The 23,858-nt window shown below is 44.0% G+C and overlaps 1 protein-coding gene across 2 annotated transcripts; it reads right to left on the bottom strand.

Moving 5' to 3' along the window:
* Positions 1-966: 966 nt before the first annotated feature.
* On the bottom strand, positions 967-20,678 carry HAUS1 (HAUS augmin like complex subunit 1). 2 transcript variants are annotated; one of them, XM_073343454.2, is made up of 9 exons: positions 20,572-20,678; positions 14,120-14,294; positions 10,795-10,930; positions 9,285-9,419; positions 8,254-8,377; positions 6,696-6,761; positions 5,152-5,223; positions 2,854-2,901; positions 967-1,278 (listed from the first exon to the last, which is right to left on the bottom strand). In XM_073343454.2, the coding sequence occupies exons 1-9, from the start codon at positions 20,590-20,592 to the stop codon at positions 1,195-1,197; spliced, it is 861 nt and encodes a 286-aa protein (XP_073199555.2). In that variant the 5' UTR covers positions 20,593-20,678; the 3' UTR covers positions 967-1,194. The 2 variants fall into 2 exon arrangements, with proteins under 2 accessions (XP_073199555.2, XP_073199556.2); XM_073343455.2 differs by lacking the exon at positions 20,572-20,678 and adding an exon at positions 19,007-19,321.
* Between the last annotated feature and the right edge of the window lie 3,180 nt (positions 20,679-23,858).

Below are 23,858 nucleotides of genomic sequence, written 5' to 3'. Positions count from 1 at the left end.
CATTGATTTAGTATTAATCATAACGGACTAAAGAGCACAAGGAAGGAAACCAAGCATTAACTCGGTGTAAACCCGTTCCCCGCCCCCTTACCGTACCGGAGCCCGCCACGCTGCCCAACAGGAGCGGCAGGCCAGAACACTGCCCGCGCAGCTGCAGGGGAGGGGGGACAGTGGGGGAAGGGCCCCCGGGCCGTAGTTTGCCCCCCTCTGATATAGTCTAATTTGATTAGACTGCAGGGCAAGTGGAGACCCTCAAGAGGTCAGTATTAAGAGATTTCAGCTCTCGGTCACTGATTCAAATCCAACCCAGGTGAGCAGTGAAAGCTGTTGCCAGCCAAAGGCTGTTAAGTGATCTCTATGAAATGAGGCGCTGAGCTCAGGGTGATGGCAGGCAGCCATCCATCCCACCGAAAAAGGCATCCTCCTTGTTGGCGGGCTGCAGGGCTTGAATAGGCTATAGTGACCTTACTACTGTCAGTGCCCTACTACTATGCTCAGTGCCTTCCATGTCAGTCTCTTCGATCTATGTCTGCAGCAGGCACCAGTTATGTTAAAGTGGGGAAAGTAATTAAACTTTGACTTAACAGCTAGAACTCTACATTCATTTTTAAAAAGGATTTGAAGAGGAGAAAGGAAAAGTGATTGATGTTGGGTGAGGAGACTCATCTCACAAGATGTAATAACGAATACTGTCTAGTTTCTCTTGACTCACCAAATAGAGGACCCTTCCAAGACTAGAGATCCAGAACCTGATAGGGTAGAAGAAGAGACCAAGACTAACCAGACAGCTTTCTATCAAGCCCCAACTTCTTCCTCCTTCCCTCCCTTTTTCCCCAGTTGATCTAATTTAGTAAAGCAGAAGATACCTGGTACAGACATTGAACCATTCATAAAACTGCTTGTTTGCTGATTAGGTCGCCATCTGCAGGTCATTTACCAGTTTTAGCTCATATTTATAAAAATACATAGAGAAGGAAGCCTTGTTTTTATTATTCAGCCTTACAGAAAACAGAAATATACATACTTTTTACAAAACTAAAGCTATGAGAAACCCTCAAAATCTGTGCGCCTGGCAGAAAAATGGCAAGTTTGCAGGCCCCAACAGTGTGGAATACGCCACCATGTTTAGGAACCCAAAAAGTCTTTAAAAAAAAAAAAAAAAAAAAGTGCAGTCCTTTTCCCACACAGGTGACTTTAGGTAAATCGGCGTTTGCTGGGCTCTGGTACTGACAATGCCATCATGTCCACTTTACTGGAGAACTCAGCCTCAAGAGTATTCTAGAGGAGAAAGAAGCAAGAGAAATCAGTGGCAATGCAAATAACTTTTACATCATTGTTAGACAAATATGTCTCTAACGGTCAGCCCCATTGGACATCATTTGTATGCATTAACCCAGCTGACTGAAAGAGCCTTACTCGTGTGGGATGTTTATCAGTACTCAGTACAGAGCACAGTTAGTTGAGAATATAATAGCATTTAGCAGCTCTTGAACAGAGAAAAATGAGTCATTACAAACAGCCAAAATTAGCATTACTAATCCAAATGATGACCCAAAAAGATATACAGTATTCTTAAATATTATGACAGTGTTGCATTGTTCCCAGGACAATCTCCAAATATCAAACCCAATAAAGCATCCATTGTTTATGGACTATAACAAGACAAACTTGTTTGTTATACTAACATCTAGAGAGCTTATCGCCAGGAACCTAAAAGGCTAAATCACAGTAATTATTTCCAAACTGACACCACTGGTCCATGCTGTGTGATCCTCATGGTCCTTGGAATGCAACATTTTTAGAACCAAGCAGCTGGTGAACAGGGGGTGAATAGAGAGCCCATGACACAATCTCTTACAATGTGATGCACAGAACATGAATGTTGGAGAACCTTGTACTCTTGTTTTACTGAGATTAACATACAAATTCCACACGTATGCACAAATGATAGTCATATGTGGTGGGCTTCCCATCATGCTCGGAAGGATTACTAGACACAGATAGGCTGCCAAAGCAAATTACTAAGGTGAAAAAACTCTCACCTGAGAAAGCCCTACCAGTGGTGGAGAAGGATCAAATTCATGAAATAAGTGCCTCACCATTGATCCTAGTGGTACAGTCCAAAGAGAAGGATGGTCTCATAACTGTGATCCTGACTGTATAGGGCTTTAATGATTATCAACACCTTCAATTGCATCTAGAAGCAGGTAGGAAGCTAGTGCAAAAACTAAAGCACAGGTTTTATGTATATATTAGTCCATGACACTCAGGAGGAGGGCAGCTGCAGTCCCATGTGGACTTCAAAAGGAAGCATATACACAGCATTTAACAGCAATCAAGCCTGCAGGTGACAAATGCATGGACGACCATTGCGCAGTCTGTTTTATATAGAAATGGCCTTACTCCTGTCCAGCTGCTGATTAAAAAAATGCATTACAGGCCACAACTACCCTCTGAGAATCCAAGAGCAGCGAGTGATGTATCCAAAAGGGCCTAGAGACTGCAAACCATTTTAGCAAAAAGCACCCTCGAAAAGTGGCGCAAAACTTCCGCACAGTTCTTCAAAGCTATTTAGGGGACTAACTTCCACTGATTGCAGTGAGAATAAGGCATCTAAAGAACTCTGAAAAGCTGGGCCTTCCCTCAACATCTGTTCCTCCCTATCAACAAGAATCACTTCTATCTAATCTGAGCCACATTTATACCCAGATCTTTATCTCTGGAGAGCATCAAGATTAGAATCTGAGGCAGATGAACCCGAACCTAACCATCAGCTACGTTGGAGTTTTAGATGATTTTTTTCAGGAAGTGACAGTGTCCATTTAAATCTCTGTAAGTAACAAAAGCTCCTACCAGCTCCCGCTTTGCTTCTTCAATCTTCACTCGAGCAAGAGAAGGATTCTAAAAGGAAGAAAAATGGCACGTTAACTGCAAGTAGCGACAGTCCTATTTCAGCTTGAAAACACAGAGTTTCTCCTCACCCAAAAGATTTTAATAAAGGATAGGAGAGGAGTGGGGGCTAAACAAATGGTCTCCATGCATTCCCCCAAGATGCAAAAAGTGCTGCAATTAAAGATAGAAAAACCCCAAATGTAATGGATTTTGAAAGAGCTGTTATGAGGCCTAATGTTAAAAGAAACATCTCCATGAAATTTGCAAAATTGTTGATCAAGAGAGCCTGGCTTTAAACATTTCCAGCAGTGTTTGCAGCCCAGACACTGGATAGGAAGGTGCCCACATGTGCACATAGCCTGCTTGTAGGAACACTCTTCGCCCCACTCAGCATCTCAGGCACTCAGCCAGTGATAAGAGAAGCACAAAGGCTCAGGGGCAGGGGAGGCCGAGCCTTCCACATTCACTGAAAGCAAGATAGGGAAAATGGGAAGATTAAAAGCCAATTTTGGTGTCTCGAGTCCCTTGACAGAACAAAGCAAACTGCCTCTGGGGACTAGGATAGAGCCAGGCCCCACCCCTTCCCCAGGAATGACACAGCAGGAAGCTTTCTGTTTTTGTAGCAGGGGTAGCAATGGTCATCTAAGGCCGTGGGTCTCAACCAGGGGTACACAAACCCCTGGGGGTACACAGAGGTCTTCCAGAGGGTGTCAACTCATTTAGATATTTGCCTAGTTTTACAAAAGGCTACATGAAAAGCTCTAGCAAAGATAGAACAAACTAAAATTTCATATTGACAATGACTTGTTTATACTGCTCTGTATGCTATATCAGTGTTTAACAACCGGGGGGGGGGGAGGAGATCACGATTTAGTTTATAATTACATGGTAAAAATTTGAAAGGAAGCAATTTTTCAGTCATAGTGTGCTGGGACACTTTTTCATTTTTATGTCTGATTTTTTAAGCAGTAGTTTTTAAGTGAGGTGAAACTTGGGGGTACGCAAGACAAATCAGCCTCCTGAAAGGGGTCCAGTAGTCTGGAAAGGTTGAGAACCACTGATCTAAGGTCAGGCCTGCAGCAAGGATGTGTGTAGTGGGGAACTCATGGCAAGGAGCGGGTTGGTGAAGACAAGAAGGATAGTCTAGTTGTTAGGGCATTAGCTGAGGACCTGGATTCAGTTCCCTGTTCCAGCACAGATTCCCCATGTGACCTTGGGCAAGTCACTTAATGGCTCTGTACTTCATTTCCCCATCTGGGATAGAGGATAATAGCACTTCCCTACCTCACAGGGTGCTGTGAGGATAAATACATTAAAGATTGTGAGGCGCCCAGAGACTACAAGAATGGGGCCAGATAAATACGAGAGGTAGAATTGTGAATCTCGACACATAGGTTCATTTAATAAATCACAGTGCTACCCTCCCAATTGTTACAGCATCTTCCTTATGTCCAAGAGGGAGAATCCCTCACTGATTTGAGAAAGGAACATGAATTGCTTCTTTCATCCACTTGCAGAGGAGCTCTGCAAGTGCTGCAATTAGATTGTCCCCCAACCAACACATACAGGTGACCTGTCCACTTCATACAAAGCAAGGGTTTGGATACCTCTCACGTTGTGGATTTATAAACTACTGTTGGCTCTAATCGCACAGTTATCTACAGAGGTTCCCTTAACTGAACTCCAATTACTACACAATGCTGTAACCATTTATACGGCTACATACATGAGTAACAGTAATGGTGGTATGTACCAGCAGATTCAAAGTTTGATGCATATACCGTTTAAAATTATTGATAATCTTTGGAAAATAACCGTGCCATAGACTTTTGTTTTCCTCTCAACTTTTCCAGATAATTCACCTGATGCCTAGCTTATCCAACCAGTTTATTTGAGTTCGATTCCCATGCATTATGGTAGGAAAGAGCAAAATCTATCTATTGAAACTATTTAAACAGCCTTCTGTTTAAGCAAAATCCTTCATCTAGACAATTCATTAAGGGACATACACAGAGTTCAGACACAGCACAACTGTCAGCCTGTCAACTCCATTGCAACAGAATTTATTTACATTTTGATGTCTGTCTACATATAAAATATTTCAGCTACAAACACAACCTCCACCCCCTGAAGTTAATTTGACAGTGAAATTAATCCCTAAGTATAGCACCTAAAGAGAAAGTTATTCCATTTTCTTATATATGCACATAAACGTTTAGGATACTAGAAGATAGTAGTAGTAGAAGAAGAAATAATTACAGGAGTTAAGTCTAAATAGGACTCCAGTTTCTTCTTCAAAGGCACAGTCTGTTGCTTTAGTTCAGTCAGTTTCTGTGAACACAGCAAAGCACCAGGTTATATTTCTGCAATCTAATTTGGTATAAGTGATGCAAATCGGTAAAACAAAGCATTTATGAATTTCCAAATGTTTTATTCTGTATAGATTTTAAGGGAGCCCATTGTTGCTGTAATTCTGATTAAGGATCTATAACTCTTCCCAGGATTTAATATTCCAACAATTTTATTTAGTCAAATCCAGTTAAGTTTTATATTGAAGTAAAAATGCAAATTTTTGTATTACCCTTATGAAAAAATACAAGGTCTTTAAACACAGTGTACCATTTGATGGCTGTTCGCTGGTCTGTGTGAATTGAGGTGTTGATCTCAATGTAGAACCCAGTGGACAGGTGTCCACGTCACAGAAAAACACCTTCGCAATGGGTACTACCTGAGACCCTTGCTGGTGATCTCAGCACAGGCCAAGACTGAATAGATCATGAAGAAATGAGTTACACACTAACACCTAGAGGCTGCCCTGACAGAACAGGGCTGAGCCACATAGGTGGGAAAGTGTGGGGAACCTTCCACCGCCACTTTTGGTGCTGTACCCATTCAGTGCACAAAGGAAAGAGTTAACTCTTGACTGTTACTGATCAAGCAACTTTCACCAGCACTAAAGCTATTTAAAAGTCAAAGATAAACCCATGATGCATTATGATGCAGTAATTTACAACCCCTCCACCCCAAACATTTGTTCTGCACTCTGCAAAACAGATAAAAACACTGTCAAGTCAAACTTGCCCCCATATTTAGGCTCTATGAGAAAACAAAAGTTTTACAAAACCAAGACCTACATAGAAGTTTCTATGATTTTTTTAAATTTAAGATTTCAATGGGAACATTTTTCAACCAGCATTTCTCCTGCAACATTTTGCAATCCAAATACTGCCAAACAATGCTAGTTCATGACATCCACAAAGTGAAACTGACTAGGCTATACTCATCATTCAAACTAACTAACAAGCAAGAAATAAAACAACATAACTGGCAAAAAGCACATTTCAAGTTTGGAATTCTCTCGGTTATGGTAACAGGGTGATATTAGTGTTGTGACAGTAGAAAGAACACACTCAGACAGACATCATGTGCAGCAGCAAAGAGCTGGACAATCCACAATTAGAAACACAGAAAACATGTTTTTAAAAAATGAAAGTATTGTGACAGTGTCCCTTTAACAAATTACACCATTATTGTCTTATGTAGTCACAATTATATCCAAAAATGTTATATTCACATAAAACTGGAGGTGGCCTCAGGATGTAAAATTTGGATCACAGATTAGATTTTGGACACCCCCACACATCAGAGGCATTTGTATGTGGGATGTTGGTTTGGGCCCATCCCTACCGTACACATGTACTCAAGTATCCATATGGAGAAATGTTATTTCCTTAAACTATCCAAACAAATGCTGATTCACATGCACCACTTCAGAAATGCCCCTCTTGTCACAACACACCCACCTCTGAGAGGCTCACTAATGACTGATGTGTCAAGGAAGGATCCATCCCGCTTGCCGAAAGCTGTTCCTACAAGAGAAAAAAACAGTTCACAATTTGTACAGCACACCCTGCTCCTCTACTGAACAGACAGTGTACAATACATTATTCATCACAAAAATTTAAACAGAAAATGCATAGAGATATTTTGATGCTTACTTGTATTTTAACATAAGCAGGCAAAAAGAAAAAAAAGTTAACTATAGCAGGAATTTAGGTCTGTTTTAAGTGCTAATCTCCAAGCAACTTTAACTGTGGAGTCAGTGGCTAATGCAACATGCATAAACAGCAATATACCTACTAGAAAACCAGCATGACTAGAGCATTCAGAGAGGACATGAGTAGGTTTACCTAGTAAAATGTCATCATACTAATAGAACACTTATCCCTCAAAATTGCCAGACTATCGTACATAGTTATTCTGTCAAAGTAGCCTGTAACACTCACCCTTACTTGCATCATAAGGGGGTTGGGAAACTTTATTTCTCATATAGTGCTTAACTAGTCCAACATTGGGTTTCAGAATCAGTCAAGTAACCAATATGCAATGCACGTTACACTGTACGACTACCAAAATCATGACACTGGAAGAGAACATGCTCTCTGATATCATCTGTATAGAAAAATGTGAAGAGTAATTCCAACTATAATCCATGCTTATACGTTTTTAAATTTATGAAGGTTCCGCAAATTTATGAAGGTTCCTGCTTTGAGCAGGGGGTTGGATTAGATGACCTCCTGAGGTCTCTTCCAACCTGAATCTATGATTCTGTATCAAGGAACACTGGAAAAAAACAGCTATTTTTCTGTTGAATAAGAGTAATGGGGGACCTGAATTTACTCACGTGTAACTGTTGCTTTAAGGTCCCAGTCCTCCAACACTTAAAGCCCACGTGTAACTTTGACTTTAATTGGACAATTCATGTGAGTAAAAAGCTACATACTTGCTTAAGTATTTGCATTTGTCCTCCCAGTATACAACTAAGGCTATATTTTTGGCACAGCAGTGTTCATGGTAATCATTAAAGTCAATTTAATAAAGCCACCATTGTGGGGTGAGCTCATTCTTCAACCCCCACACCCCCAGACAGTAACCTTTCTGTGAGTATGGTTCCTCCTACCCGCCTCCTGTTGTGAAATGACTAAATATTTGTATGACAAAATCATAGCCTTATATATGATTAGCAGGAACTTCCCTAACTTTAAAATATTGGGGCAACTACTTGCCACCCCACTCCAGCAGGGGACACATTCAACCCCTAAGGCCTCTGTTACCTTTTAACATCCATCCACTTATCCCCAGCTCTGCAGGAAAGGTGACTGGGGATCAGTTACAACCGATTCCCTTCAGGGACCAACCATACTTTATTTCCAAGTGTCAGCTGTAATAGATTCCCCCTCTGGGAGGCTAAGAAGCTCCCAATATGTCTCTAACTAGTAGTGAAACCATACATTTTGAGGCCGACTTTGACATAATCACATATTCCTTTAAGAATACTGGTAGAAGACTTTTATCATCAACCTCTGCAGCCTTGATCCTGAATTTAAAGTCCTCAGATTTATCCTTCAGGAACTTCATGTTCTGGGTTCGGCTGTCGGCTTTGGCTTTTTCCGTTGCCAGATGTTCTTCTGTTTTTTTAAGGTCCCTTTAAGAAGAAAATTATGGTGAATATATGTGGCTTACTAACCTTCAGCCAAATTAACGCTCTCAAGTAAATACCCACAGGAAGGACAAAGTGAAGCAGAAAACGGAGTTGCACTCAGTCTCTCCACCAGTCTATTGGTGGGATGAGATTTCCATGTGCACAGATACCCCAAAGATTCCCAAGACCCTAGGATATGCCTACTGATAGCAGGGCATCTGCATGAAAACTCTAACAACCGCCTGGTGGGTCACTATACTAGATTAGTTAGTGGAGAACTTGGGAATACAACTGTTAAGTGACTTAACTAAAATCACGCAGTGCAGTAATGGCAGAGCTGGGACAAGTACACAGGAATGCTAGTTCTACAACATGAGCTATGCTGCTGCTGCTCTCAGTGCCACAATAGTTAGAGTTTACTGTAGTGCCCCTCACTGTAGTATCCAAGCACTTCAATGTAAATTAAATCTGCATGGTGAGGTCGCTGGTAGACTTAGTGGAATTTGATAATCTTTTGGTTAAAGAAGAATCTTCTTGGGAATCTTTTTTGTTCTAACCCAGTCCTTTATTTTTACCACTAAACAACACTGCTCATGCTCAGAAAAATATGCTCACTTTGAACCTGTGCACAAAGCAATAAATGGGAGATGCAGGCACGTACTTATGAGCACTATTCAACCCATAATATTTAATTACATCATTGTAGGCTTGGGATTTTTAAACCTTTTTTGACTATTTGAAGTAAATTTGCTGCAAGGACCTTGACTAGTGGTTTAAATTGCGGTGAAGTAGAGCAATATTGAACTGAATGTTCAGATATCCTGGTTACTGTTCATAGACAATAAAGTTGCTGAGAACAGGGGACCAGCAAACCCCATTCAGCTCTTTCCCTTTTTCCCCCACTACTCACTCTTTGAGATGTTTTTCCAGCACCAGAGCTGCAGTTAGCTTTTTCCTAAGGCTGGTCAATTCAAGCTCCATTTCTCTGTTTCTCGATTCTGTCGCATGTAAATCTGAGGTCAAATCATTGATAGCGGAGATGAAGCTAATGAAACAAGAGATTTCATTGATCTCTTTAGAAGTCAACTCTGCTGAAGCTCAGGGTTATATAATCACTTATTTTCTTTCACACTTCCCATAAACTTTTCTCAAATCATGGCAAATCTGATAGGTCTCTCTATACTATCTTACAATCCAAATAGCTAAGAACTTCTCTAAGCCAGTGTTTGACAATGTACATAAAATTCAAAATAGCTTAACATTTTAATTGCTATGCAATACACATGTATACAGCTCCTTTTATCATGAAGCATTTCACAAGCTATAAACATGCACTAACTGAACTGCAACCACTTCTGGGACAGATGATGGCATGCAGCCTGAGCACACCCCACTGCACAACAGCTGGAGTAGGAAGGAGAGGAACAGAGGCAGAAAGGGACATTTTAGCTAAAGGCACATGGAAAACCCCTACTTTTATTAAGGGAGCCAGACTGAACCTCATTTTTGTATGGTTTCACCTGAGAAATCTACGCAGGGTACACAGCCAAATACTCAATTTAAATCTCTCCAAAAGGATGAAGGGCTGGGCAGACCCGGGCAGGTTTTAGGGAATCAGATTTGAAATAATGAGGTGTCCAACCCATGGCTCTTGAGGATGACTACATTAAGGAAAAGTCTATTTAATTATGAATTGAAAATGCAACCCCTGAAACCACACCCTGCAATTCTTCAGAAGCCTCTGAATCAGCCAAACACTGCAGCTGCCCAGGGAGCAGCTATGGGTCCTTCCCTGCTGCAAGCGCTCAGCAGCGCCCCTGCTGGCCACCTGCTGCACCACAGGAGTAGGAGGTGAGAGTAACATTGACTACTCCATTGCCTGCTTCTTTGCTGGCTCTGGGGGCCCCAGGAAGAGCATGACAGCAGCTAGACTGGCTCCCTCTGTGCCTATGGGAGTGGCTAGCAAAGGATGGCTCCCACCTCCACACACTGACTCAGAGCAGCCCAAGAGAGGGGAAAAAGAGGAGAAGCTGGGAATGAGCAGCCAGTTACAGCTCCCTGATTCTTTTGCTGAGTCCAGGTTAGAGTAGTCTGGGAGCTGCTGTAAATTGTGCCAGCTAGCATAAGAGCCCCCAGGGAGGGACCATATTCCAGCAGGGGATAGCTGGAGTGCAGCATCCTTCAACTACTCCCTCTCCTCACCCCTGACCTGCCACAGGAAGTATAAGGAGGGAGGAGTAGGAGATGGCCATTTCGTCTCTACACACTCCCCCACCCCAGAATTGCAGGTGCTTTCCACTCCCTTTGTGCTGCATGAGTGGCACAGGGCAGAAAGCTGGCCCCAGAGTACTGACTGTGGTCTCAAGCTGAGAAGGTTGGACACCATTGACCCAGACTTCAGCAAACTGTGGAAGAATTACCTTGCTAGGGAAGTGTCCTTTGTTTCAAGCGCCATTGCACTATCTACCAATGCGTTCAGATAGCTGGTGCCTGCCCTAGAGAGACTGTTGAAGGAAAGATTCACACTCTCCATGAGAAGATCCTGTAGATAGTTGACTGAAAAACCAAATAGTTACCTTCATTTAATATTCATCACAGGTGTGCATGGGACTGTACACATTTAGAATACACAGTCTCTGCTTCAAGGTGCTCTAATCAGACACAAAAGACACAGTTTAAGGTTCAATGTGCTGTGCTCCATTTTGTAAACATAAACAATTTATTGGATGGATCTTAAACAGAGTCCTACAAAAAGTGAAAACTAGGTCAAATTACACAGGATGGATATAAACAAATAACACAAGTATGTAGGGACAAAATTAGAAAGGCCAAGGCACAAAACAAGATTGAACTAGCTAGCAACATAAAGGATAACACAAAAACATTCTACAAATGCATTTACAGCCGTTCTCAAACTGTGCATCGGGACCCCAAAGTGTGTCGCCATCCCATTTTAATGGGGTCACCAGGGGCAGCATTAGACTTGCTGGGACCCAGGGCTGAAGCCTGAGCTCCACCCCCACCTGGGGTGGGACTCAGGCTGCGGCCCCTTCTCCCACCCTGGGTCATAAAGTAACTTTGTTGTCAGAAGGGGGTGGCGATGCAGTAAAGTTTGAGAATCCCTGAAGCAAGAGGAAGACCAAGGACAGGTTAGGCCCATTACTCAATTGGGGGGGAGGGGAGGGTGCAGCACGGGCGATAACAGAAAATGTGGAAATAGCAGAAGTGCTAAATGACTTTTTTTGTATCAGTTTTCACCAAAAAGGTTAGTAGCAAGTGGATGTCTAACATAGTGAATGACGGTGAAAATGAGGTGGGATCAGAGGTTAAAATAGGGAAAGAAAAAGTTAAAAATTACTTAGACAAGATAGATGTCTTCAAGTCACAAAGAAATGCATCCTAGAATACTAAAGGAGATATCTGAGCCATTAGCAATTATCTTTGAAAAGTCATGGAAGAAAGGAGAGATTTCAGAGGACTGGAAAAGGGCAAATATAGTGCCAATCTATAAAAAGGGAAATACAAACAACCTAGGGAATTACAGACCAGTCATCTTAACTTCAGTATCCAGAAAGATAATGCAGCAAAGAGTCCTGTGGCACCTTATAGGCTAACGGACATATTGGAGCATAAGCATGCATCTGACGAAGTGGGTATTCACCCACGGAAGCTTACGCTCCAATACATCTGTTAGTCTATAAGGTGCCACAGGATTCTTTGCCGTTTTTACAGATCCAGACTAACACGGCTACCCCTCTGATACCAAAAAGTTAATGGAGCAAATAATTAAGCAATCAACTTGCAAACACCTAGAAGATAATAAGGTGATAAGTAACAGTCACCATAGATTTGTCAAGAACAAGTTGAACATAATAGCTTTCATTGACAGGGTAACAAACCTTCTGGATGGGCGGGGTGGGAAGGGAAGTGGTAGATGTGGTATATCTTGACTTTAATAAGGCTTTTGATTCTGTCTTGCATGACCTTCTCGTGAACAAACTAAGGATGGAGCTATTATAAGGTGGGTGCATAACTGGTTGTAAAACCGATCTCAGAGAGTAGTTATCAGTGGTTCACAGTCAGGCTGGAGGGGCATATCAAGTGGGGTCCCGCAGGGATCAGTTCTGGGTCTGGTTCTGTTCAATATCTTCATCAGTGATTTAGATAATGGCATAGAGAGCACAGTTATAAAGTTTGCGAATGATACCAAACTGTGTACGGTTGTAATTGCTTTGGAAGATAGGATTAAAATTCAAAATGATCTGGACAAACTAGAAGTAAATAGGATGAAATTCAATAACGACAAATGCAAAGTACTCCACTTAGGAAGGAACAATCAGTTGCACACATACAAAATGGGAAAAGACTGCCTAGGAAAGAGTATTGCAGAAAGGGATCTGGGGGTCACTGTGGATCCCAAACTAAATATCTGTGAGGAATGTAACACTGTTGCAAAAAAAGAAAACGTCATTCTGGGATGTATTAGCAGGAGTGTTGTAAGCAAGACACAAGAAGTAACTCCGCTCTATTCCTTGCTGTTTAGGCCTCAACTGGAATACTGTGTCCAGTTATGGACATCACATTTCAGGAAAGATGTGGACAAACTGGAGAAGTCTAGGGAAGAGCAACAAAAATGATTAAAGGTTTAGAAAGTATGACCTATGAGGGAAGATTGAAAAGATTGGATTTGTTTACTCTGGAGAAGAAAAGACAGAGGAGACATGATAATAGTTTTCAAGTACAAAAAAAGTTGTTACAAGGAGGTGGGAGGTAAATTGCTCTTGTTAACCTCTGAGGATAGACAAGAAGCTAGGTTGGACATTAGGAAAAACTTCCTAATTGTCAAGGTAATTGTAAGCACTGGAATAAATTGCCTAGGGAGGTTGTGGAATCTCCATAATTGGAAATTTTTAAGAGCAGGTTAGACAAACACCAGTCAGGGATGGTCTAAATAATACTTAATCCCGCCATGAGCATAGGGGACTGGACTAGATGACCTCTCGAGGATCCCTTCCAGTCCTATGATTCTATGATTCATTGGGAGACTACACAGGGGAAAACAAAAAAAACACATTTTTGGGAGCGATTAGGAAAGAAGAAAGAAATTCTCCTGCATACAGTATCGGAATTCTTATGATATCGTAAACTTATAGAATCCTACCTAATTAAAACCTTGCAAGTGATTTTTTATTAGTATATGAAATGTTAAAATAAAAATGATTACGGTGGCCTGAGCTGCTCGAGAAATACTGATCGCTGTTCTCCATTTTATCCAGTGCTCACGCCCTATGATTAGCTAAGGAGTTGCTAAATAACATCGCTGCTGTTTCAGAATCCTAAATTGCTTCCCTTAGTTAGAGATTAGCATTGGCTCAGACACTTGAGATCAACACTATCCCTGACCCCCACCCTTGCACATATAGTATCACTATTTCCGTGCTGTGCCATCTAGCTTAGCAGTGTAGGAAGTTTAGCAGCTAAGCTGCTTGTCAGTCTTTACAGCCTGCTCAAGTTGATTTAAGAAACTGTTGTGGGCCAATCTGATGTCACTTTTGGGAGAAAAGTATTTGTGTACGCAGTGTATGACAATATATAGCTGGATTTCAGGAAAACCCTTGCCTATTGCTACTTTTTTACACTTTTTATAAGATATTACAGTGAATAGAAAATAGAAACCCAAACCCTATAGTGTCACTTAGAAAAAGGCGTTTTTACTGTAACTGGAGTTTGAAGCTCCACACTCACCTTCTGACTCATATTCAGCAGTCTTCTGTTTCATGTCATCTATCACGAGGGAGACATCCCTGTCTCTGGTTTCATTGCATTCCGCAAGTTCATATAAAATATCAACAGTCCGTGAATTCACTTCGTACTGTGGAATGGGTTGATCCCCAAATGTCCTTTTAAGCCATAAAGTAACCTGCCAGGAAAGTGGGAGTAAAAAAGGTAAATGGTTTAATTTAAGGAACTGGAATTAAATATCAGGCAAGAGACTAGAATGTAGAGCCATCAACCACAATTCTTACTCCTGTCTGCGGGGTTTTGTCTACACTATACTTTTTGAGGAGGATCTTCCATTGTTGCACTACCGTTGGTTGTAGCAATGGTAGAAGCACAAATGTAGACTGGAAGCACAGGGTTCATCCCCAAATTTAGTCTGCTGATTGGATCATTAGCTTCCCTGGCCCTGGCCGGGTACTGATGGGGAGCACGGCATGAATGCTTATCCATGCCACCCTTTGCAACCATGAAGGAGCACATAAAGCTCACATGCAAAGTGGGATAAGATTTCAGGACAACACTCTCAAGACAATGAAATAGTAGACAACATCTGGTAAAATCTAACAGTCTGGAATTTCCAATACTATACAAAACTGTTTGGCATGCTAACACAGATAAGCCTAAACAGTTTCGAAGGTACATTGTGGTTGAATGCAGTTCTTTAATTTATATTTAAAGAAATTTTTTAAAACCATAATTGGCTTTTAGGCAACCCAGTTACCTTGCCAGCAAGTGGTGTTAAATATAGTTTTTCTTCAGAATTCAACTGTAGCCTTGATTAGAAGCTGTTTGGCTGATCTGCTCTAGCCAGACAAAGACAGAACACACTGCGGCTCCTGTTGCCATAGTATCTCAGCCTCCCACAATGTTTAATGTATTTACCCTCTCAACAGCCCTGTGAAATAGGGGGATGTTATTATTCCCATTTTAACAAAGGACCAGATCCTCAAACTTCCCCCAGGGACATTAGGACCCTAAATACCTTTAAGGATCAGGGGTCTAACTGATGTGCCCAAGGTCATATAGGAAGTCTGTGGCAGAGTAGGGATTTGAACCTAGGTCTCCCAGATCTCAAAGTAGTGCCCTAATCACTGAACTATTCTTCCTGTCAGGTTAGCCTGAAATGGTTTTATATTGAATTTAAATGTGGTATGAATCCACAGAAAAAAAGCCCAGAAAATGAGAGACTTAACATCAGCAGTGATTTCAGGTTACAAACAAACCACATGAACACCGCAGCATGAACTAGACACTTCATAAACAAAATCCTTGGAAGGAAGTGTGAGATTTTAAAAAGTCATTTCAAAATATCTTTATGAAATCTAAAACCCATTTTCATATCACCCTTGTTCACCTCAACAGACCAAGCAGAACTTGGAGAGTTCAAAAGGCACACTCTTTTTTCTGCACTCCCACCAGAGTAGAATATTGACCTTGAGCTTTGTACCTCTCACTTAATCAGTGGCCTTCATCCTAAATCATACTGGAGAAAGCAAGGTTATAGCCCTGGGGGAAAAGCCAGACCTCCTGGAAATGTACAGCAATGACGTTTTATTGTAGTGAAATATTACAAAAGTTCCAGGGGTCCATCGACACACGATGGAATGCATCTTCCTGACAGGAACCTGGCACAACATAATGTGATGCTGGCAAACCCAGTGCTAGCTCCTGACAAAGTCCCCATAAGTCTCAATGGAACACTGACAAAGATGAGCCAGACTGAATCCAGCTACGTATATGGGTTAGTATTGTTTACAAGAATTATAAGAATGTGTTTAGACTTTATTGAATGCCTGTGAGTTGCTGCCTGCATTAATTTCATTTATAACATCTGTATCCCATATTGTAATATTTGAGCATTTGTATTGTGAGCCTCTCTGACTGTAAATCACCAGATAGTAGAAAGACATTAACCAGTGTGAAGTGCTGGTTTCCCACAGAAGGTGTTACATCCTGCCCTACATCCTACCGATGGACTATTGTGGGACATTAAAGAGGACAAAAGACGTTGGTTGTTCTGTCCCCCTCATTTTAAAGACAAGCCATGCAAGTGGATTCCGCCGATCAGCTGAGTCTGCAGCTCAGAGCACTATGGAGGAGGGGGAGAAAGACACCTAACAAGAAGGAACTGGATCTCTATGCTGCTTAAGGTCTGAAGGGCAAAGTTTTCTACGCATAAACCAGAGGTCCACAGCCTCTTAGCCTGGGTTAGCCCTAAAGCAGTACTTTTCAACATATTTTTATTTGTGGACCCCTAAAAAATTTTGAATGGAGATGTAGACCCCTTTCGAAATTCAACCTGTAATTCGTGGACCTCTATCATAGAAGTCTTAGACTGAAAACCGACCGAACAGAATTCAACTATAAATGTTGCGTGTGCTTGGCACAGCATTTGACGTAGTGTGAGAAAGGGTGCTAAACAGTGGGCTTCTATGGTACTGACAACACTTCCAGGTTTTGACATGCATGTGGAGGATTCACATACTTTTGATTGAAACTTTATTTTCATAGTATCAGAGGGGTAGCCGTGTTTGCTGCTTTTACAGACCCAGACTAAGAGTCCTGTGGCACCTTATAGACTAACAGACGTATTGGAGCATAAGCTTTCGTGCGTGAATACCCACTTCATTGGATGCATTTCATCGGGTATTCACCCACGAAAGCTTATGCTCCAATATGTCTGTTAGTCTATAAGGTGCCACAGGACTCTTTGCTGCTTTATTTTCATAGTCACCTTTTGCAGACCCTTTAGATATAGTCTGCGGATTCCCCAGGGTCCTAAAGGACATATAGAACTTGCTGAATAGAGAAGCTTCTATTATCTTTGGAAACTTAAGACTGTAACTCATCTGGATGTGTATGTTCACCTGCTTTAATTTTATAAATAACTCATTTCCTTTTCCTACTTAATATATTTTCTACAGTTTATTATAAAATTGGCTACAAGCATCATCTTTGGTGTAAGATCTAAGGGTCTTGGATGACGAGGGGTAAGTAACTGATCCTTTGAGACTGGGTGTAACCTGAATATCGCTGTGATTCTTGGTGTAAGGAACCATCTATCACAAAGGTAAGCTTACTTGGATGTCAAGACAGTGCCCAAGGGGACTGTCTGTGACTGCATGTTAAGGCTGTATAGCATCTGAGGAGCTTATACTTGATAATTGGTTGGTGTTATCTAATTATAGAACTCTCAGCCAATTTGGTGTTTGTGCCCTGCTTCAAAAACAGTCTGCCCTGAGGCTGGTACTCCTGGTTTAGAGTCACTGCAGGCAGCTTTACATCAGCAAATCACAATTTTCTGACACATAAGATCTATTGTTGGATCATATTAAAGAAGTTCTGTATTAAAAATCACAAATAATTTTGATTCCCCATAGTTTAAATTCCAGGGTATTACTAATTAAGAGGTCTCTTGGTTTTTGGTCTCTTGTTTTTACTGTTTCTCTCCCTCTCTTTGTGAAACTTGCAAGCTGCTAATTGTGTTAGTACATCCTAAGACAGAGTCTGTTCTCAAAGCAATACTTTGTAACAATAGAAACAGCACACAGAGACTCCCCGCCCTTTTGTTGTATTTATCTCGCTTTGTTAACAATTGTGATTAAAACAGAGATAGAGGATGGATGCTTGGTGTGGATAGTAACTGAATGATCAGGGAGTTGCTAGCCTAAGAATCTAGTGTCCATCGGCCGAAGAAGGCATCAAGTGGAAATAATCAGAGGACCCCCGGACGGCAGACTGGAATCCACCCAACAGCCTCAAGGATGGGAGAACCGAAGAACAACAGGGAGCCGTCAGAAATGTGCCATCTGCTGATTAATTCAGCAACAGCATGATGAAGCAATTCCCATAGACTGGCATAGGAATAAATTCCTATAAAAATGGACTCTAGAAAGTGAGAACTTTGGGGTCTGATTCTGCAAACCAACTTCCAGGAGCATCAGATGTGCATCTAACAAGGCCCTGCTCCCTCCTCGTGTCCAGGCCACCTGGTCAGTGGCTTGGCATGAGCAACTCTAAGGCTGGTAACTATGATAACAACCTTGCAGAACCTGTCTCCCTGTGTGTGTATGAATGAATGTGTGAATAAATATGAAATTGAATGGAATGTTATAGCTATAACTAACTGCTTGCTATGATTCTTTCTGTATTCACAATAAATGTGGCATTTTGCCTTTCCCCCTTTAATAAGATCATGCTGGTTTTTATTTTATTGGTATAACACTATCTTAATAGTACAGTACCTTAAACCTACCAAGGCTACCAGCCCAGACATCATTTAAGGCACACTAAATTAGAGCTGACTACTTTTTTAATGGGACTTTGCTTTGTTTTAAACATTCCCCTTCCTTTCTTCTGGTTACAACCATAATAAGAAAGAAGGGTTTTTGGTTTAATACTCCATACAAACAGGAGACAGGAAAGCACTATCTAGGATAACATAGGTGTACACCAGCCTGTGCTACTGAAGTGGGATGTGGAATCTGCATCCCCTGTTCTTCCTGAGCACATATCTATTTCTCTGCAAACTTTTGTGCAAAGCACAGTGTCTAGTTAAACACAGCCCATAAGCTACAGAGTTCCTATCCCCCAAAATTGTTGAGAAGGATCAGGGGGCTTCAAGTAAGCCCAAGTGACCCTACCCATTAGTAAGTAATATACAGAATATATTATGAATGTACCCCTCCACATTCCATAGGATGGATGGATATTTGTGGCACACTTGGGGGTGGGGGGGAAGGAAAGGGGAGAGAAGGGAGGTCTTGAGGAGATTTGGGGCACACAGTGGGGATTTGAGGCACACACTAGGAGCAAGGGAGACTACAAGGGGAGAATATTTAGCGTACACACCAGGGAGCAGGAGAGGCCCATATTTGATGGCACACACCGAAGAGAGGAGGCCCATGGCAGGGGCACAGAGTGGAGATGGAGCACGGGCTGGGGGGGAGGCCCATTGTGAGCACATGGAGGGGACAGGGGCACAGGCTGGGGGTCCACTGAGGGCACACAATGAGGACAGGGGCACGGGCCAGGAAGGTGCCATTGGGGACACACAGCAGGGACAGGGAGGCATTGGGAGCATATATCAAAACCAGGGCATGGGCCCGAGGACCAATGCGGGCACACAGCGGGGAACTGTGGGGAAGCCGGGGCAAACACCGGGGGGGGGGGGGGGGAGCAGCATTAGGAGCACATAGAGAGGAGCTGGGGGGCATGGACTGTGGGGAAGCAAAGGCAAACCCTGGGGGCCATTGAGAGCAGACAGCGGGGAGCTGGGAGATGACAGCCTCGGGTGAAGAGGGGGCAAACACGGGAGAGGGCCGTTGGGGGCACAGAGTGGGGAGCTGGGGGGGTGACAGCCTAGGGGGAAGTAGAGGCAAACCCCATGGGGGCATTGAGAGCACACAGCAGAGAGCTGGGGGGGGGGTGACAGCCTAGGTGTAAGCAGGGGCAAACACGGGGGGGGGGCATTGCGCACAGCAGGGAGATGGAGGGATGACAGCCTAGGGGGAAATGGGGACAAACACCAGGGGGGAGCATTGGCAGTGCACAGCAGGGAGCTGGGGGGGTGACAGTCAGGGGGGAAGCGGGGGCAAACCCCGGGGGAGGGCATTGGGAAGCGCACAGCGGGGAGCTGGGTGGGGTGACAGCCTAGGTGTAAGCAGGGGCAAACACGGGGGGGGGGGGGGCATTGCGCACAGCAGGGAGATGGAGGGGTGACAGCCTAGGGGGAAGTGGGGGCAAACACCGGGGGTCCGCTGGGGGCACAGAGCAGGGAGCTGTTGGGTGACAGCCTGGTGGGAAGTGGGGGCAAACCCCGGGGGAGGGCATTGGGAAGCGCACAGCGGGGAGCTGGGTGGGGTGACAGCCTAGGGGGAAACAGGGGCAAACACCAGGGCGGAGCATTGGCAGCGCACAGCGGGGAGACGGGGAGACAGTCGTGGGGGGCAGCGGGGCAAACCCGGGGGGGGCATTGGGAGCACACAGCGGGGAGACGGGGGGGAAGCGGGGCAAACTTCGTGTAGGGGGGCCATTGGCAGCGAACAACAGGGAGACGGGGGGGGAAGCGGGGGCAAACCCCGGGAAGGGGGGGCCATTGGCAGCGCACAGCGGGGAGACGGGGGGGGTGACGGTTAGGGGGGAAGCGGGGGCAAACCCGGGGGGGGGCCACTGGTAGCACACAGTGGGGAGTCGGGGGGGGAAGCGGGGAAGGCCTGGTGGGGGACACCGTGGCCGCGCTGCGAGGAAGCGGCCAGGGGGCGTCAGGGGCCAGGAGCCGGGGGCGGCGGGGGGGGGGGGGCGCTCGGGGACGGAGGACGATCCCGGGCGGACTCGGGCCGGACATGCTCCTCTCTGCGGGGCCCCCCGCGGGGACCGTCAGTCGGCAGCCGCCCGGCCCGCGCAGTGACCGTTACCCGTCTGAGCTTCTCCTCCATCCCGGCCTCCGCCGCGCGGAACCCCGATTCCTCCCGCCTCCTTCCCGGCCTCCTCCGCGCACTGCCCCGACCGGCGCAGCGGGCGCCGAGGCCCGCACAGATGACCTCAGGGCCGCGGCGCTTGCTGGGAGTTGTAGTTCGCAGCCGGTGTCCTTGTCTCAGGCCCCGCCCCCTCCCGAAACCACTCCCAGAAGGGCCTGGCAGGCTGGTGGCAGCTCCCGTTGCCCTAGAGACGGCACACGAGGTGTCTGGGCTGTGACCCGCTCTCTGTCTGCAAGGAGGGGCCTCGCCTTGCTCGGCCTGGGGCAAGAAGAATGTTGCAGAATATGCCAAAAAAACCCCATGTCACGGTACAGTACAGTAACGAGTCCCCAGCAGGGAACCTGTCACCGTGTCAGGACATGGTCCTCTCGTCGTGTCACCCCGCCCCAAAAAGCCCACCACCGTTGTATCACAATGTATTGATGCTGTCAGGAAACCCATCACCATGCCCTGGCGCAGTGACATGGTGTCACAAAAACTTGTGACTGTACCATCGTGTCATTGTCAGGAAAACCCATCATCATGCCTTATCACAGTGACACAGTGCCAGGAAAACCACCACTGTGTTGTCATGCCATGCTGTGATGACATACTTTTGTTCTGAGAGGAGAAGAGAGTGTTGTTAAAAAGTTACCACGTTGAAAATGTTGTTTCAAATGTTACCATGTCACACCACTTCCACACAGTCTTAAAAAATAACCACTGTGCTGTTATATGTGATGATTTAATGTTATAAAGAAATCATGGTGTGCAAAGATTACATGATATAGGGGGGAAAGTTGCTATACTGCAATGCACTAACCCTGTGGGGAGAAAAAGTGTTGCTCTGTCATGACGTGATGTCACAAACTCGTCTTTATATCATGACGTCATGATGTTGGTCACAAAACATGGCACTGTTGTGCCCCAAAAAAAAAAAAGGACCTGTGATATCACTGTGTATCCACACAGTGTAGTCAGGTTTCAGAGTAGCAGCCGCGTTAGTCTGTATTCGCAAAAAGAAAAGGAGTACTTGTGGCACCTTAGCAACTAACCAATTTATTTGAGCATAAGCTTTGTGAGCTGTAGCTCACAAAAGCTTATTTGAGCATAAGCTTGTTGCCGGCACCCAGTACCGAGAGGCTGAACAACAGCTTGAGTTGGTTCATTACCTGGTGTGCTACACCCAATAATCACAACGGGGTGGAGAAGCAGAAAAGTTTATTTGAAGCTTCAAAAAGGTACAGGGAGATTTGAATCTCAAATCCTGTACAACAGAGCAGGAAGTTACACAGGCTTTTATACATCCTTTTTCCCAGCATACTTATCCAATAGCAAGCTGCTCCAAGTATCCATATAGCCAGCCAATCCAGTTCTCAGCTAGTTCCCTGATTCTCTGTATCATTTGTTAAACTATACATAAAGCTGCTTTATTCAGCATTGTTCTTCCATATCTCCCCTGTTTGGCCTTGCTTAGTTTCAGGCAGTCTGACTCTGCAACATACTGTTGCAGATTCTCAGCATAACTGCTGTGTGTGCCTCCAGGCGGGGGGGCCAAGGACACTTGGGCCTAGTACGCAGAGCTGCTGCGAGTGCCTCCAGGCGGGGGGGGGGGGGCAAGGACACCGGGGCCTAGTGCGAGGGGGCTTCATCGACACTCGTGGTCTTCCATCCCCTCGAGTTACCTAGTGGCCATGCCCCAGTGTTCCCAACAAGCTTATGCTCAAATAAATTGGTTACTCTCTAAGGTGCCACAAGTACTCCTTTTCTTTTTACAGTGTAGTCAGATTGCTAAAACGTGTTATCAGGTCACAATACAATGGAACAATGCCCTGAAAAAAGTCATCATAATATAGGATTTGGACATCTTGAAGAAAATAACATCACACCATGATATGATGTTGCCCATCTCCTCAGTAACACTAGCCGCTATGAACACATCTGTCAAGGTTCCTTCCCCACTCTGAACTCTAGGGTACAGATGTGGGAACCTGCATGAAAGACCCCCTAAGTTTATTCTTACCAGTTTAGGTTAAAAACTTCCCCAAGGTACAAACTTTGCCTTGTCCTTGAACTCTATGCTGCCACCACCAAGCATGTTAAACAAAGAACAGGGAAAGAACCCACTTGGAGACGTCTTCCCCCCAAAATATCCCCCCAAACCCTACCCCCTGTTTCCGGGGGAAGGCTTGATAAAAATCCTCACCAATTTGCATAGGTGAACACAGACCCAAACCCTTGGATCTTAAGAACAATGAAAAAGCAATCAGGATCTTAAAAGAAGAATTTTAATTAAAGAAAAAGTAAAAGAATCACCTCTGTAAAATCAGGATGGTCAATACCTTATAGGACAATCAGATTCAAAACATAGAGAATCCCTCTAGGCAAAACCTTAAGTTACAAAAAGACACAAAAACAGAAATATACATTCCATTCAGCACAGCTTATTTACCAGCCATTTAAACAAAAGGAAATATAACACATTTCTAGCTAGATCACTTACTAACTTAACTAACTGAAGAGCATTCCTGACCTGGTCCCGGCAAAAGCATCACACAGAGAGACAGACCCTGTCTTTCCCACACCTCCCCGTCCACCTTTGAAAATAACTTGTCTCCTCATTGGTCATTTTGGTCAGGTGCCAGCAAGGTTAGCTTCTTAACCCTTTATAGGTGAAAGGGTTTTGCCTCTGGCCAGGAGGGACTTTATAGTTCTGTATACAAAAAGGTGGTTACCCTTTCCTTTATATTTATGACAACATCAAACCTGTCTTCCTCTCCCTGCATTGCCTTCCCATAGACTAACAACTGAAGTTCAAGGTCAAGTCCTTCTCTTCATGATGCTCAATGGCCTGGACCAGGGTATCTGAAAGATCACCTAAAGGTCTGAGATGAAGACTGTTTTCAGCAACTTTGCTCCTCTGGTACAGAGCAACTTAACAGTGGAAAAGCTCATCTATGCAAGACGCAAAGCTTTCTCTGAGGCTTGCCCAAGTCTGTGGAATGAATGTCCCCAGCAATTAAGGACCATCATAAACCTCGCCACTTTCTGCTCTAGGTGCAAGAAGCATTTCTTTGACTTTGCCTTCTCCAACAAATGTATAACAACTTGTATATTTGTTATCAAAAAACATTTCCTAAATAAAACAGTCCACTGCATGTACTTCTCCCCATGAAGGGAGGATGAGACAACAAACCCATGACAGATGTTAGTCATGTTGCTTAATGCACTACTGGAAGGCGCTC

Source organism: Lepidochelys kempii, chromosome 5, assembly GCF_965140285.1.
Source record: "Lepidochelys kempii isolate rLepKem1 chromosome 5, rLepKem1.hap1, whole genome shotgun sequence".
NCBI classification, from domain to species: Eukaryota; Metazoa; Chordata; order Testudines; family Cheloniidae; genus Lepidochelys; species Lepidochelys kempii.
Note: the sequence above shows the minus strand (reverse complement) of the source record. Positions and strands in the feature narration are given on the sequence as shown.